The sequence below is a fragment of the Gopherus evgoodei genome, chromosome 3 (assembly GCF_007399415.2).
Source record: "Gopherus evgoodei ecotype Sinaloan lineage chromosome 3, rGopEvg1_v1.p, whole genome shotgun sequence".
In the NCBI taxonomy this organism is placed as follows: domain Eukaryota; kingdom Metazoa; phylum Chordata; order Testudines; family Testudinidae; genus Gopherus; species Gopherus evgoodei.
In genome coordinates this window covers 90,607,400-90,625,033 of record NC_044324.1, presented here as the reverse complement: position 1 = coordinate 90,625,033, position 17,634 = coordinate 90,607,400, and the positions used below count along the sequence as shown (strand labels likewise).

At 41.2% G+C, this 17,634-nt stretch overlaps 1 protein-coding gene across 1 annotated transcript in view; it reads left to right on the top strand.

Annotated features, from left to right (window-relative positions):
• Positions 1 to 17,634, top strand: part of PREP (prolyl endopeptidase) — a 158,250-nt gene that overhangs the window by 15,784 nt on the left and 124,832 nt on the right. Inside the window, exons 3-6 of the mRNA XM_030556022.1 lie at positions 1,089 to 1,222; positions 3,699 to 3,829; positions 12,147 to 12,356; positions 13,667 to 13,788. Coding sequence (XP_030411882.1) covers positions 1,089 to 1,222; positions 3,699 to 3,829; positions 12,147 to 12,356; positions 13,667 to 13,788 — 597 coding nt within the window. The remainder of the gene's footprint in view (positions 1 to 1,088; positions 1,223 to 3,698; positions 3,830 to 12,146; positions 12,357 to 13,666; positions 13,789 to 17,634) is intronic.

Sequence of the window (17,634 nt, the reverse complement as noted above, 5' to 3'; positions counted from 1 at the left end):
TGTTTGTATCGCACCTTGCTTTCTGAAGAATTCTAAAGAATTTTAGACTGCTATGTAAGCTATAAAGGGCTCATTTCATCTGCTGCTGAAAAGAACTCAACTCTGGGATAAAATATAGCACCTATTTAACAGCTCCTGGACACCCTACATAACAATTTTAGGATGTGAAATAGAAGAATGTCTTTTCTAATTGAAATTGCAGAAGGAACTTGGGTAGGCAAAAGATAATTGAGTGGGATTTGGCCTTGAGACCAGGGTTGACATTGCTACCCTTTTGTGACACTGAAATTTTAATGTCCATAAGTGATCAGGAACTTGATTATATGTCTTTCAAGAACAGAGACCTAGCTCAGAATATACCTTTATGCACCATTTGAGTCCTCTTCACATGTGTGAATCTCACCTGCTGTCATGAGGATTTGGTTCAGTACATTCTGAGAAGGAAGAAGTTACAAAACCAATTCCTGTTTCTACCCTGGGCTTTCCTGGGTTTACTGTCCAGACCAATTCTATATCACTTGTGAGATGTGATGGATTGACACAGCTCAAAGTGTTATGTATGTCTGCCAGTCATACACTGCCGTATAAATACTATCCTTATTGGGATGAAACACACTTTATTTTTCCTTATGAATGTTCCAGTTTTAGTAGTTGTAGAGTACTGGAGGCGCGCTGTACAGCAGCTCTGTATGCTTCTTGTGATGCAAGTAAAGCTAGCGCTATTTAGATATATACTATAATCTGATTTTTACCCAAGCCTCTTGGACAAATATGAGAAGCTTTCTTAAATGCTTCTTTTTGGGGGATGGGAGGAAATCTAGTTTTTGGTGGTTGTAATTTTAATTACACAAGTGTGAATCTGAGAGTCTAGATTGAGATCTACTATTTTATCTTGAATACTTTATTTTCTATCACTTTATCATGATATTATGGAGGTAGGCGTTGAGACTCTTCATGGGTGACTCTACACATCAAATACATAGAGCAATTCTTTCTGTGCGACTTGTGTCAGAAGATAGATAGATAGTATTTCTTATAGGACGTACAGGTATGTTTGACTCAGCATGTGCATTATTTTTTACCTTCAGGCTTTTGTGGAGGCCCAGAATAAGCTTACGGTGCCCTTTCTTGAGCAGTGTCCTGTCAGAGGGTTATTCAAAGAACGAATGACTGATCTCTATGACTATCCCAAATACAGTTGCCACTTCAAGAAAGGAAAAAGGTACGTAAAGAAGCTGCTGGGTGCTTTTTAGATCATAAAGCTGAATTCTAAGCCCTGGTTAGAAGTAATACCTAGGATTACTAAACTGGAAAGGTCAGAGGGACTGGAGGAAATTTTGCTATTTTTACTTTGTGCAATTGACAGGACTTCATGTAGTCATTTTCATTATCTTTCTGTAGATATTCTTTTGCTCAAAAGACCCTTAAATATCAGCAGAGGAGCAGAAAGTCATACTGTTTAAGAAGGATTTAAAAAAAGAAAATGAGACTATAAGGGTACTCGTTTAAAAATTTTAGTTACTGACAATTTGCCAATTTAAATTGCAGCTTTTGTTCCTTTTAACTAGACGAGGGTAGAAAGGGGGATGCTGACTTTTGGGCTTTCCTCAACTGCAGAAATGGAGTTGCAGCTTGGGTTACCTTGTCCTATGATGTCACTACAGAGACATGCAGCAATTCTCCAGCAAAAAGAGCAAAGAGGGGATGTGGTAGCCATGTTTGTAATGTCTCTTTGTGCCATGTGGACATTTATTAATTGTAAAAATCATGAAGAGCCCTTTCTGTCTTTCAGTTGAGTTTTTTTCCAGTCAACCAATAGGTTTTGATGCTTTCCCACAACTATCCACAGGTGCAGGGAATTCCGCTATTCCCCCCCTCCATGCTGCTTCAGAGATTGGGAAAAGAGGACTACTCAGAAAGTGGTTTTGCTACACAAAGCCAGGGAGAGGAGCTGCAGCTCTTCCAATAGCATCCCTATCTGAAATATGTATTCACTATCCATTAGTAATGATCAACCTCATGTGAGAGACTAACTTCAAAAAATTGTGCTTGTACCACTTTTAATTGTATTTATCCAGATCTAGAGATTACATGATATAAAGAAGGCTTTCTCATGTACATCTTACTTGTTTGAAATAAGGCCTATAAACTTCTTATGGTTATAATATTTAGAAATTCATAAATCACATTTCGACTATAAGATAAGAAATAGCAGCTGCAACTAATCATCTCTGAAACAGCAGCTATTACCAGGGCCGGCTCTACCGTTTTTGCCTCTCAAGCCAAAAAAAAAAAAAAAAAGCCGCTTGGACTGCCAAAGCGTGTTTAAAAAAAAAAAAGTCTGGACTGTGCTGCCCCAAGATTGTCCGGAATGCTGCCCCTTAGCATGTGCCGCCCCGGCACGTGCTTCCTCCTCTGGTGCCTGGAACTGGTCTTGGCTATTGCAAATACTCTTTAAAAAGCTGAGGGAGCACAAAAAGTATTCTGGGAAACAGTGGTCCAGTCATACTAATTTAATAAACTAGGAAGTGAAAATACCTGGCAACACAGAAGTGAAACTAACTTTAAAAAAAACAAAAAGATCTTTTGTGGTGATAATCAAGATGGCGCTTTTTAGACAGTTGACAAGAAGGTGTGAGGACACTTAATGTTAGTATGAAACTAGATACCATTAACTTGGGTTTGAATAGAAACAGAGTGGCTGGATCATTACACGCATTGAATCAGTTTCCCCATGTTAAGTATCCTCACACCTTCTTGTCATGGGGAAATAGATTCAATGTGTGTAATGACACAGCCACTCGGTCTCTATTCAAACCCAAGTTAATGGTATCTAGTTTCATATTAACATTAAGTGTCCTCACACCTTTTTTGTCAACTGTCTAAAATGCGCCATCTTGATTATCACTGCAAAAGATTTTTTTTCTCCTGCTGATAATAGCTCATCTTAATTAATTAGCCTCCTACAATTGGTATGGCTACTTCCACTTTTTCATGTTCTCTGTAGGTATATATATCTTCTTACTATATGTTCCACTCTATGCATCTGATGAAGTGGGCTATAGCCCATGAAAACTTATGCTCAAATAAATTTGTTCGTCTCTAAGGTGCCGCAAGTACTCCTGTTCTTTTTGCCGATACAGACTAACATGGCTGCTCTGAAACCTATCTTCTGACACTTATTGCTGTTCTAGACCTTAGCAAGGAAATGCAGGGAAACAGTTTCAAATGCAGTTTTTTATTTAAAACTTACTTATCAGCCGCCAGATACAGAATCAGGATGGAAGGAAACTTTGAAATAGTAATATTGAGTGCAAAGGTTTTCTAAGGTACAGTCCTATGAAACTTCCCAAACTTCCTAAGATTTCAAGATTGTCAAACTGTTCAGTGTCATGTTGTAGTGTGGAAGTTACTTCATCCTCTATTGTATATTTTGTGTGTGTGTGTGTGTGTGTGTGTTTGGGTTTTTTGTTTTTTGGTAGAAAGTGCCTTAGATGAATTCCACATCCCTTTATTCCAGAAGCATTTGGATACTCTGTTGTAAAGATGTTACTACTGTATGGCTTCTGTTTGTCTTTTATCGCTTCTTACCAATCTTTCAAACCGCCTCCTCCTCCTTTTTCTTTTTTCCTTTTTCTAGCTGAGCTGGAAAATAAAAATAGAGTTCCTTTTTTGCTCATTCAGTTTGTGTTTTCCAGGTTTTTTCACTTTTACAATACTGGACTGCAGAACCAGCGAGTATTATATGTGCAGGAATCCTTGGATGCTGATGCCAAAATATTTCTTGATCCAAATAAGCTTTCTGATGATGGCACTGTGGCTTTACGAGGTCAGTGAGGCAGGAGTTTTTAAAAAAAACAGAAGTTGGGATTATTTTGAGGCTACAAAACTATAAAAGTTAGGGGTTTTTTTTGTTTTTGTTTGTTTACATCAAAACATAATGTTCATAAGTATTTTTGTGGGGAAAGTTACGGTGTCTGATAGGGGTTTTGTCTACTCAAAATAAAAAAGCAAAAGAGAAAAAGATGAGTGCGAGGAATTCTCCTTATTTCAAAGATTTCCTTATGATTATATGTAAGAATGTCTGTCTAATGTCACTTGGGTAATCTTTCCTCTTTCTCTCAGCACAGGCTTTTGGCTTTCTGGATTGTTTTATAATCTTCATATGCATTTGTGTGATGGACACCTCTAATTCTCAGGTGCCTCAGCACTTTTTCTAGTGTAATTTCTTTCAAATGTCAGTTCAAAGTATTTGTCCAGCTTTATGCCAGAAATGGTAATTATTGGGCAAGGCAGAGTGGGAGTTCTCCAGGATAGTGCTTTGCCTCTCCACTGATTGACTATCCAGTACAGAGTCCAGTTAAAGATGCTGATCTACCTTTTACTAAATTTTTGTATATTAATTAAGCTGTACCTGTGGCACTGTCATGTCCGCTTCATGCTACATCCCTGCACAGCCCAGCTACCTTGAACAAGCAAAGAATATCTCTAACTTGAGGCAGAATCCTAGTGAAGACCAGACAGTATGTAGTTTTCACATGAGTTAGCAGGTTGAGTTAGTGTGTGTGAGGAAGCTTAGGGCTTACCTTAACCTACTAACTCATGTGAAACATACAAGCTGCCTCTGTAGGCTGAACTGTTTGGCAATAGTGACCATACTGTAATTAAATTTAACATCCATGTAGGAGGTGAAAATATCAAACCCCCCACCACAGTAACATTTAACTACACAAGAATAAGGATGCTAGTTAGATGGAAATTAAACAGAGCAGTCACAAAGGTAAAATGCTTGCAGCCAATATGGAGACAACTTAAAAACACTATAACAGGCTCAGACTAAAAGTATACCCCAAATCAAAAAAGACAGTAGGAGGGTCAAAAGAATGCCACTGTGGCTAAACAGTGGAGGATGATAGAGGCAAAAAGGCATCCTTTAAAATATGGAAGTCAAATCCTAATGAGGAAAATAGGAAGGAACGTAGACACTGACAATTAAACTTTAAAAAAAAATATTGAGAGGCCAAGAAAGCATTTGAGAAGCAACTTGCTAAAGATGCCGAAACAGTAACTTTTTTTTAAAGTACATCAGGCCTGGTCTACACTACACGTTTAAACAGAATTTAGCAGCATTAAACCAATAAACCTTGCACCCGTCCACACAACGAGGCCCTTTATATTGATATAAAGGGCTCTTTAAACCGATTTCTGTACTCCTCCCCGACAAGAGGAGTAGTGCTGAAATCGGTATTGCCATGTCGGATTAGGATTAGTGTGGCCGCAAATCGACGGTATTGGCCTCTGGGCAGTATCCCACAGTGCACCATTGTGACGCTCTGGAAAGCAATCTGAACTCGGATGCACTGGCCAGGTAGACAGGAAAAGCCCCACGAACTTTTGAATTTCATTTCCTGTTTGCCCAGCGTGGAGCTCTGATCAGCATGGGTGGCGATGCACTCCCAAATCCAAAAAGAGCTCCAGCATGGAGCGTACGGGAGATATTGAATCTGATCACTGTATGGGGAGACAAATCTGTTCTATCACAGCTCCGTTACAGAAGACGAAATGACAAAGCATTTCAAAAAATCTCCAGGCTATGCTAAACAGAGGCCACAGCACAGTGCTGTGTGACAAGCGTAACGGAAAGCCAAAGAATCAAATGGATGCCCATGCAGGGAGGGAGGGGATACTGAGGACTCCAGCTATCCCACAGTCCCTGCAGTTTCCGAAAAATATTTGCGTTCTTGGCTGAGTTCCCAATGCCTGAATGGTCAAAAACATTTTCCCAGGTGTTTCAGGGTATATGTTGTCAATTTACACCCTTTCCTTCCCCCCAAAAAGAAAAGGGAAAAAAATGTTTCTCACCTTTTTTCGATGTCACCCTGTGTCTACTGCATGCTGCTGGTAGACGGGGTGCTGCAGTGTTGAACCCTAGCATCCTCTTCCCGGTGGCAGACGGTACAATATGACTGCTATCCATCGTCACCATCAGCCCGTGAGTGCTCCTGGCTGGCCTCGGCTGGGGGCGCCTGGGTAAAAATGGAAATGACTCCCGGTCATTCCTGGCAGATGGTACAGAACGGCTGGAAACCGTCTTCATCATAGCAACCGGAGGCTGAGCTCCATCAGTCCCCCCCACCCCTTCATGTCTAAAGAAAAGATTCTGTACTGCCTGGACTATCATAGCAGCTGAAGGCTTCCTCCCCCTTATTTTATCTCACTAAAAAGTCAGTGTTTCTTATTCCTGTATTCTTTATTACTTCATCACACAAATGGGAGGACACTGCCACGGTATCCCAGGAGGGTTGGGGGAGGAGGGAAGCAACGTGTGGGGTTGTTGCAGGGGCACCCCCTAAAATGGCATGCAGCTCATCATTTCTGCGGGATCTCAGGGTTCTGACACAGAGCGGCTGTGCTCTCTGGTTCTCTAGTACACTTACCCCATATTCTAGGCAGGACTGACTCTATTTTTAGACAAAACATAAAGAAAGCAATGACCGGGGGAGTCATTCCCATTTTTGTCCATGCGCCCCCAGCCGACCTCAGTGAGGCCAGCCAGGAGCACCCATGACAGCAGCAGATGGTACAGAGCAACTGATAACTCTCATCTCATCGCCAATTTACAATGGCATGGCAGACAGTGCAATAGGGATGGTAACTGTCTCTGCTACCTTGCAAAGGCAAATGAATGCTGCTGTGTAGCACTGCAGTACCACGTCTGTCAGCAGCATCAAGTACACATACGGTGACAGTGACAAAAGGCAAAAAGGACTCCATGGTTGCCATGCTATGGTGTCTGCCAGGGCAATCCGGGGAAAAAAGATGCGAAATGATTGTCTGCCATTGCTTTCACGGAGGAAGGATTGAGTGACGACATTTACCCAGAATCACCCGCGACACTGTTTTTGCATTGGGATCTCAACCCAGAATTCCAATGGGCGGGGGAGACTGTGGGAACTATGGGATAGCTACAGGATAGCTATCCACAGTGCAATGCTTCGGAAATCGACGCTAGCTTCGGTACATGGACGCACACCGCCGAATTAATGTGCTTAGTGTGGCCACGAGCACTTGACTTCATACAATCTGTTTTACAAAACCAGTTGATGTAAAATCGGAATAATCTTGTAGTTTAGACATACCCTCAGAAGCAGGAAGCCTGCCAAACAGGAGTGAGACCACTAGATGACAGAGGTGCTAAGGGAGCACTCAAAGACAAGGCCACTGCAGAGAAGCTAAATGAATTCTTTGCATCGGTCTTCACTGTAGAAGATGTGGGGTATATACCCACATTACAGCTGTTCTTTGGTAGTGACAAAATCTGAAGTACTGTCCAACTTGATGTGTCAATAGAAAAATTTTAGAACAAACTGATCAGCAAACTGTAGTAAGTCACCAGGACCAGCTGGTGTTCACCCAAGAGTTCTGAAAGAATTAAAGTATAACAGTACAGAACTAGTAACAGTAGTGTATAACCTATCACTGAAATCAGCCTCTGTACCAGATGACTGGAAGGTAGTGAATGTAATGCTGTCTTTTTAAAAGAGGCAGTCCTGGCAATTACATGCAGGTGAGCCCATATTAAGTACTGGGCACCAGTACTTTTGTAAAGGGAAGTCATGCCTCATTGATCCATTAGAATTCCTGGAGGGAGCCAACAAGAATACAACCTTGTATCTTTCTTTGACAGTTCAACAAGCTTTGTGGATAAGGGAGAAGCGGGAGATGTGACATCTCTCAAGTTTAGTAAGGCTTTTGATACTGTCTCACATGACCCTCTCATAAGCAAAGAATGGCAATATAGCTTAGAGAAACCTACTATAAGGTGAGTGCACAACTGGTTAGAAAACGGTACTCAGAGAGAAGTTACAGCTTAACAGTGAACCAATGGTAAGGGCATATTGAGTGGGATCCCACAGTAATCTGTCCTGAGTCTAGTTCTATTCAATATCTTCATAAATTATTTGGCTAGCCTTATAAAGAGTATACGTATGAAGTTTGGTGGACAATACCAAGCTGGGATGGGTTGCAAGAGCTTTGAAGGACAGGATTAAAATTCAAAATGATCTTGACAAACTGGAGAAATGATCTGAAATAAATAGGATCAAATCAATAAGTGCAAATGCGAAGTACTCCACTTAGGAGGGAACAATCAATTGCATAAGTACACAATGAGAAATGACTGCCTAGGAAAGAGTACTGCAGAAAAGGATCTAGTGGCTATAGTGGATCACTAACCTAAATATGAGTTAATAATGTAATACTGTTCTGGGATGTATTAGCAGAGGGCCAATGGGAGTTGCTGGAAGCTGCTGCCAGTATATCCCTCGGCCCGCGCCACTTCCAGCAGCTCCCATGGGCCGGGAGCCGCGATCTGCAGCCAGTGGGAGCCGTGATCGTCCGGACCTGCAGATGAAGCAGGTAGACACACCGGCCTGACCCGCCAGGGGCTTTTCCTGCAGAAGCACCGACCCCTGTTTGAGAAACCCTGTATTAGCAGGAGTGTCATAAGCAAGACATGAGAAATAATTCTTCTTCTCTACTCAACACTGATAAGGCCTCAACTGGAGTACTGTGTTCAGTTCTGAGCACCAGACTTTGGGAAAGATGTGGACAATTTGGAGAAAGTCCAGAGGAGAACAACAAAAATGATTAAAGGTTTTGCAAACATGACCTATGAGGAAAAAATTGGGTTTTACTCTGGAAAAGACTGAGGGGAGACATAAGAGTGTTCAAATATGTAAAATGTTAGAAATTGGAGGGTGATAAATAGTTTTCCTTAACCACTGAGGACAGGACAAGAAATAATAAGCTTAAATTGGAGCAAGGGACATTTAGGTTAAAACTTCGTAAGTGTAAGAGTAGTTGAGCACTGGAACAAATTACCTAGGGCGTGTGTAGAATCTCTGTCGTGGGAGGTTTTTAAGAACACTTGCCAGGGATGGTTTTGGTAATACTAAGTCCTGCCTCAGTGCAGGGGACTGGACTAGATGATCTGTCGAGGTCCCTTCCAGTCCTACGTTTCTATACTTCTGTGTGGATAACAGTGCTCCAGTTGATTTGGTGTATTTGGATTTTCCATAAGGCTTTGACAAGGTCCCTCTGAGCAAACTGAGGGCATGTCTGCACTGCAATTAAAGGCCGGCAACTGGCCTTTGTCAGCTGACTTGGGCTCCTGGGACTTGGGCTATGGGGCCATTTAATTGCAGTGTAGAGATGCTTGGGCCTGGGCTCTGGAACCCTTCCCCCTCATGAGGTCCTTGAGACAGAGTCTGAACACTACACTGCAATTAAATAGCCCCATAGCATGAGCACAAGTCAGCTGACATGGGCCAGCTGCAGGTGTTTAATTGCAGCTTAGACATATCCTAAGTAGCTTAAGAGTGAAGATCCCTTTGTAGATCAATAACTGGTTGCAAGATAGGAGACAAAGAATAGTAATAAATAGCCAGTCTTCACGATGGAGAGGGATAAAGAGTGCAGTCCTCCAAGGATCTGTAGTTGGACCTGTACTGTTCACTGTATTCATTAATTATCTAGAAAAGGGCATGAACAGTGAAGTGGTGACATTTGCAGATACAAAATTATTCAAGATAAGTCCAAAGCAGGCTGTGAGGAATAACAGAGGGATCTCACAAAACTAGGTAACAGGGCAATGATGTCAGATGTAATTCAACATAGATAAGTGCAAAATAATGCATATGGGGAAAAAATAATCCCAACTATACATATATAATTAGATTCTAAATTAGCTGTTATCACTCAAAAAAGTGGCCTTGGAGTTACCGTGGATAGTTCTCTGAAAACATCAGCTAAATGCATAGCAGCGGTCTAAAAGGCTAACTATGTTTGGAACTATTAGAAAAGGAATAGGAACTAAGAACAAAAAATTGTAATGTCAGTACAGAAATCCATGGAGTACCCATGCCTTGAATACTGTGTCCAGTTCTGGTTGCAGTGGAACTGGAAAAGATTCAGTGAAAGGCAAGAAAGATGATCACTGGTAAGGAGAGTTTCCACATGAGGGAGGACTAAAAGATTAGGACAGCTCAACTTAGAAAAGAGACAACTAAGGGAGGATATGATACAGGTCTATAAAATTGTAAGCCGTGTGGAAAAAGTAAATAACACTTTGTTGTTCACCCTGTTTACCTTTTCATACAATACAAAAACCAGGCGTTACCTGATTAAAGTAAGAGGCAGCAGGTTTAATTCAAACGAAAATGTCCTTCTCTCACAAAGCACAACTAACCTGTGGAACTCATTGTCATGACATATGATGGCCAAAATTATAACTAGTTTCAAAAAAGACCTAGATACGTTCATGGAGGATAAGTCCATCAGTGACTGTTAGCCAAAATGGTGAATGATCCAAACCACGCTCAGCCGTTGACTAGCAGGAAGTGGAAGACTGATGAATCATTCCATAATTGCCCTGTTCTGTATACTTCCCTTGAAGCTCTGTTGGGAGACAGGATACTGTTGAAAGTTGACCATAGTCTGGCTCAGCATGGCAGCTCTTATGTTCTTGCCTCAAGGGAGTTAACACCTTTTTTCCTATTTGAAGACATAACCTCATGAGCTATAAAGGTAGGTAGAGGGGTGGTGTGTGTGTGCACAGGGGTGAAGGAAGGCTTTTTAAAAAAATGAATAAAGCTTAATTTAATTTGTAATTATATTGCTAGGGGACACACCAGGCCAAATTCAGGCCTGGTGTAATCCATTCTCTTCAGTAGAGTTGAGCTTGTTTATAACCAGACTGAATTTGTCCCTCAATGTCTGGGCCAACATCCATGTAAGGCCCTCCTGAAAGATGTTGCAGAATCTTGTTTTCCTCTCATGATTCAGATAGAACTACATAAATCTCGGGTCTTTTCCAGCTAATTCTGTTAGGTCATATAATCCGTCCATCTGGTGATGCACAATTTTTCCAGTATATTTCTCTGTATTTTCTATTGCTTTGCAGAGTCTAACTTGAAATGACTATCTCTAGAATGGCAATTGCTTTCTCTGAAGATGTTTGTCCTTTAAATTCATTAATTTTAAGCCTGCTCCCTTCTCCACTCTCCCCCAGTATCCCCAAGCAATTGAGGAAAAGGCTCATAGTTCAGATAGGTGTTAGTAGAGTGTCCTCAGCATTTGTCACATACCAGTCTTCCTTTATGTTAAAAGGATGGTATGCTAAGCTAAACTCTCAGTCAGTGAGCTGTGAAATTCTGGAATCTCCAGGGACTCCAGAAAAGTGAATACTGTGTGTTTGGGAAGAGTTGATTGTACTAAAGATCCCTTCATATCCCCAGAACAAATTACCAACCAGTGCTGATGAGATCTTCTGGGAGTAGGTGGGTGATCCTGCTAATTATGTTGACCTTTTCTGGTAGTTAGCTAATACTACACCCAGAATATTCAAGTATCTTTTTTTTTTATTGGAACAAGTTCTGCTGGTGAAAGAGACAAGCTTTTGAGCTACACAGAGTTGTGTGGAGGGACTCTAATAAACTATAGATTTATTATAGGGTCAAACTGTGTGAATTTTGAAAGTTGCATTTGGAAAAACAGTATTTAAAGATGTGTGTGCCCCTTCCCAATTTAATTACAGACAGGTTTTTAGAAGGGAGCGACTTGAACACTGCAGAGCCCACCAGTAAAGTGCAATGCCTCCCACTTCAGCTGTGGTTTACTCTAAGCAATGAATTGAAAGTGACAGAAACACTAAATAGTTCCATTGGTGGCAGCTCTGGGAGTAGAAATTAAGAGTCCTACCTCTCTGTCTTTTGGGATAACAACTAAACAGCACTTCTTCTAGTTACTACATATGTGTATAAATAACTTGCATCACCGCTTCATGTTGGAAGATGGTAAGATGCTTCCAACCTAAAGATGTGCAATAGATGAGAGATGGCCAGCAACCAAAGATCGCTGGTGCTGCCATTGCATTTACTACTATTTGCTGGCGGAGGGAGCCACGACCTACTAAAGTAGTTTAAAACAAAAAAAAGTGTGCTCTAAACGTTTATTCAAAAGTGAAAGTTATTTTTTAAATGCTTTTCAACTTTAAACTGGTGCCATGCTTCTGTCTGTCTGTGGCAAGTGGTAGAAAGTTGTGCAGCCAAATAGTGACCCAGGCATTTGTTTGGCTTTGTCTGTAGGTTATGCATTCAGTGAAGATGGTGAATACTTTGCTTACGGTCTGAGTTCCAGTGGCTCAGACTGGGTAACTATCAAGTTTATGAAAGTGGATGGTCCTGAAGAGCTTCCAGATATGCTGGAAAGGGTTAAATTCAGTTGCATGGCTTGGACCCATGATGGAAAAGGCATGTTCTACAACTGCTATCCAAAACAAGATGGGAAAAGTGATGGTAAGTATGCCTTGAATCAGTGGAGAAAAGTAACCCCTTTTTTCAAGAGATGGATGTAATAGTGGTTAGAAAATTGTTTTACTTAAGCACTGTTTAACCACATCCATGGCAAGTTGCCGCAGGAAATTTCCTTAGGCAGTTGAGAAATGTGTAGAATATTGATTGACTGCTTGATACTCTCTCCCCTCTGAGATTGCTACTTCTACAAGTACAGTACACTGCACTCTCCATTCCTGAAAAGACTTAATGTACATATGCATTCCCTGATCATCGTGGTAAAGGTGTGTAAGTCTTTGAATGATCAGGGCCTAAGTCTGTATACATTATTTTCCTTTATAAGTGTTTTTTTTTCCTGTCTCTCCTTTCTTGTCTTTTTTTGTGTAAACAATTTATTCATCCTTCTTTCCACGGTGAGGTTTTTGAAGATCTTGCTCCCAGTATGTTTATCAAAAAGTACTTGGTACAAGTCTTTCTCTTATTTTTACACATTCAACTGCTCTGGAACTATAATTTGGACAAACTTCCAAATTTGGTACCTGGCATTGTCCTTTTTGCATTGAAATAATGCTCTAAATTCAGAAGTTAAAAGATCGCATAGCAGTGCTGTAGTGTAAATCTAGAAGTATTTGGTAAGGATTGAATTACTGACTAAACTGCATCTGTCTGTCACTCCTGAACATTTAAAACAAGCAAATGGTTAATGAGAAAAAAAACAACAGGAAATGTAGCCTAAATGTTACATGTCCAAAAACTATTGGGCCAATATTCTTTTTTACCTTGATTTGATTAAACAAAATCTGATGGCATAGATTCCTACTTTCCTATCTCAAACTTTATCTAGCGCTTCATGCAAAGCCTTAAAATATCACTTTTTGACTTTCAGCAAGTATTATTATATGAACACTAACTGATAATATCCTAGCGATACCAATGTTTATCTTACTTAGTTACTGAATATTTATTAAAAAGGATGACTATAAATGGCATCTCATGTTACATGATGCCAAAACCTATTCAGATATTTTGGACTCCTTGAATAATGTTTGCAGTTGCTGATGGCTTCCAGAAAATAGAGCGTGAAACGAGTCCTGAAATTAGCAATATTTGTCATACCTGCTTCTCCCCCAAATACACACTCTTCTTGTGTAGTGAGAATAAGAATGCAGCCTGATACGGGTCAGCAGCCAATCCTTGAATAACTCCTTTCACCACAAGTATGTGTACAGAGGCAGAGAAGCTTGCAAAAAGTTTATGGTGTTAATAAAAATTGTCTTTTGAAAATGAAATAATTCCCTTCTGAATTATACCAGGCACTGAGACCTCCACTAATGTGCATCAGAAGCTGTTTTACCATGTCCTTGGGACTGACCAGTCAAAAGATGTTTTATGTGCCGAATTTCCTGATGAGCCAAAATGGATGGGTGGAGCTGAGGTAAATTGCACACTTTGTTTATCTTTATGCATGTTCAGCCTCTTTGATTAAACCAAACTGTAATGTTTATTACAAACAAAAAAATCTATGTTGAGACCATTATTAAGGTTGCAAAGTCAAAGGCTCAAAAGTTAGGAAGTGCCAGAATTAAAACTACTTATACAATTTTAATTCGGTCGTTCTGTGTACCAGCATTATGATACAGACTTTAATTTCATGATCACATACTATTTTTTTTTCTCCTTGGGATCCTGCATCATTCAGCACAAAGTCTGGACAAGCTCTGGGGATGAAGCAGGGTAGTGTAGTGAAAGAGACTGTTGCCTATAGGCCCCCTGGCTCATTTGTTGTGGAAGTTGGAAGGTGCATTGCGAATGAGGCAGAATATGTTCAGGAAAAGAAGGGAGGGTTTCAGGGATAAATCAGGTGAATGCTGTCCTGGAGAATTGGATTTTATCCTTCCCTTGTCACGGAATTCCTATGTGATGCTGGACAGCTCATGTAAGTCACGATTTTTACGGGTGATCACTAATTGTGACTGCCTCATCGTTTGGAGCCTGATATGAGACCAGGAGGTCTGACTTTCAGAGGTGCTAAGCACTCACAGCTGCAAGTAAAGTCAATGAAATCTGTTATTTGAATATTAAGTATATGTGATATATAATGTTAAATACTCTGAGAAATCAGGTCCTAGATGTCTTAAGTTGGGTACACAATTAGTTAATACTTTTGACCTTGGTCTCAGTGTCTCAATTCTCATCTATAAAATGGGGATAATAATACCGTTCATCTCATAGTTGCCATGTGTAGATAAATTAATGTTTGTGCAGCACTCAGGTGCTATAGTAATGAGTACTTAAGAAAAGCCTGCAAGGAAATTAATAGTTGTCTTCAGGGTGGGATTTGAATAATGTGAAGCAAATAAGCAGAGGGCCACACGCTGAATAATAAAGATAAAACAAAACATTGAATAGCTGCTCGTTTAGTGAGCAGCATCCTATGGTACATGGAATGAGGCAGGGTTTTTGTGGAAAAAATTACATGTGATTAAGTAGTTAAAGACACTGTCATAATTAAGGCTAAGATTTTGTCATGGATATTTTTAGTAAAAATCATGGACAGGTCACAACTTCGGGAATTTTTCTTTTTTGTCCATGACTCTTTCTTACTAAAAATATGCCTGACAAAATGGTGATCTGTGGGTCCCCACACTGTCTGAAGCGTGGCAGCTGCACAGGGGCCAGGAGCTGTGGGGGTCCCCCACTGCCTGTGGGGGCCAGAAGCTGCAGGGGTCCCCCGCTGCCTGCGGTGGCTGGGGTTTCCCCCCCAGTTCCCGACCATTGCAGGCTGAAGTCATGGAGGTCACTGGAAGTCACGGATTCTGACTTCTGCAACCTCTGTGACTAAATCGTAGCCTTAATCGTAATGCATATTCAGAAGGTGCCTGATGTAAGGTTTCATAGGTAGGAACTGCCAGAATTAAAGTTAACTTTTGAGTGCTTAACTTTGCAGTCCTAATGTTCTTTTAACATAGTTCTGTGTGTAACTTCCTGAGTTGTGTGGAGGGGGGGCTTTTTTGTTTTTGTTTTAATTTTTTAGGGCACTCTGGAAAAACAAATGCCATCATGAGGCAGCATATTGACACCCACATAGATCATCAGCAGGGTTGGAAACTTGAGACCAACTAAACAGACTTCTGCCACATGAACTAACAGAATAACTGATAGCAGTAGTAGGTTGTCATCCACTATGTGGACCAGCACCCAAGAGGGCTGGAACACTGCCAGTGGATTTCACAGATATTTGCTAACTGTAGAGTAGTGATGAGACTTGGGATTCTTGGGCTCCATTCCGTGCTCTGGTGGGGAGTATGCTCTAGTAGGCACAGATTCTTCTTCTAGCTCCCCAAACCTGACTCTGACTTGTGCATGTCCCAATCCTGTCTCTTCCCCACTCCAGCTCCCATTCTCCTCACCTAGCCAGTCCGAGGCTTCACTCCTCAGGTTTCTTATCTATCTTACTGCCTAGCCAGTAGTTCCTACCCCTGGATGGATGGATGTGTTTTCAGTCTCTCTTCTTCTCCTTCTCCCTCCCCACCCCCCCGACCTCATTTCCCTCCCTGGCTCAGGCTATGTCTACACTACCGTGGTAAGTCGACCTATGATATGTAACTCCAGCTACGCGAATAATGTAGCTGAAGTTGACGTACCTTAGGTCAAGTTGCCGCAGGGTCTATGCTGCGGGGGGTCGACAGGAGAAATTCTCCATTGTTTTACCTTATTCTTCTTGTTGGGGGTAGAGTACAGGGGTCGACTGGAGAGCGATCAGCTGTCTATTTGGCGGGTCTTCACTAGACCTGCTAAATCAGCCGCCTTTGGCTCGATCTCAGAGCATCGACAAAGTGGGTATTCACCCACGAAAGCTCATGCTGCAATACATCTGTTAGTCTATAAGGTGCCAGCGGGCTCTTTGCTGCTTTTACAGATCCAGACTAACACGGCTACCCCTCTGATACTTGATCCCGTCTGTAGTGTAGATATAACCTTAGTTTCCTTGCCCAACAAGTTCGTCTTCTCTATCCATCCAGTCCCATTGTTCCATTCCCCACCCCTTAGTCCAGCTTTTATCCCTTCTGCATTCCAGTCAGGAGTAGGGGAAATCATCTGAGAGCACTGGGGAGACAGGTTCCCATGCTCTCACTTTAGGTGACCAGACTTGGCACCAGCAGGGCCTACAGCAGCCCAGAGCTGAAAGTGGGAAAAGTCCTGCTTATCCCAGGAGTGGAGTCTCTGATAAGCATGTGTAAACTCACAACTTTTTTTAAAATGTCAAATATGGATACTCTTTTAATGGGGATGGTTTAAAAAAAAAAAAAAAAGCATATCCCTGACACAGAGGTCAACTCTGCCAAATTTCAAATTCTTACTCCAAAGGATAGAAAAACACTTCCCTGTTCCCCATCCCCTAATCTCTTCTGAAACGGCTGAACCGTTTTGACTGAAATTTTCCAAAACAATTCAGCATGAGACAGACGGCCGGCATGGAAAATCAGTCCAAACTGTTAAACTCTGGCAAAGTTTTAAAAGCATCCTTTTAGTGTGATGTGTTGGGCAATCTTAATATTAGGCTGCACTTCCAGTCTCACCTATAATAATTTATTAAAGAGCCACAGGCTTGAGTGGGTTGAAAATAGCAGCATATTGGCCACAGAGTAACTCATACCCTGCATATAAATTGGCTTACAGAATCGGTGATCGTCGTAATCATTCAGGTAATCATAGAACTGATCTTCTTAATAGTTGATTTTCTCTTGGAATTTTCAGATCTACTCCAGCTACTATGCTTAACCACTCTGCTCTACTACTATTTATGATCTTTTTATTATTTTTATTTTTATCTCCTTCATGATGAATAATACTGCTTTTGTCCTGTTTGGTGTATTCAACTCACAGAACTTCAGTAGTTAATTTTTTTAATTGCAAGTCACTGTCAACAGAAAAGCTGGAACTATTAGAAGACAGATAGTTTCTATCAAAGAATTTTAAAAATCCATTTAAGAAAAAGGCAGTGATCCAGATTTAGATTCCCCATTTGTAAAATTCCTTGGGGAGAAAAACCTCCATGAAGCAGAATTGTTGGGTTTTTTTGGGTTTTTTTTTTTAAATTAGAGTACTTACGGATCATAAAATCTAGAGATGGCAAAGACCTCTTAAGCAAGTGGTTTCTCAGCCAGGAGCCTAGAGGCCCCTGGGGGCGGGGAGGGCGCGACCAGGTTTCAGGGGGTCCGCCAAGCAGGGCCAGTGTTAGACTTGCCAGGGCTCAGGGCAGAAAGCTGAATTCCCACTG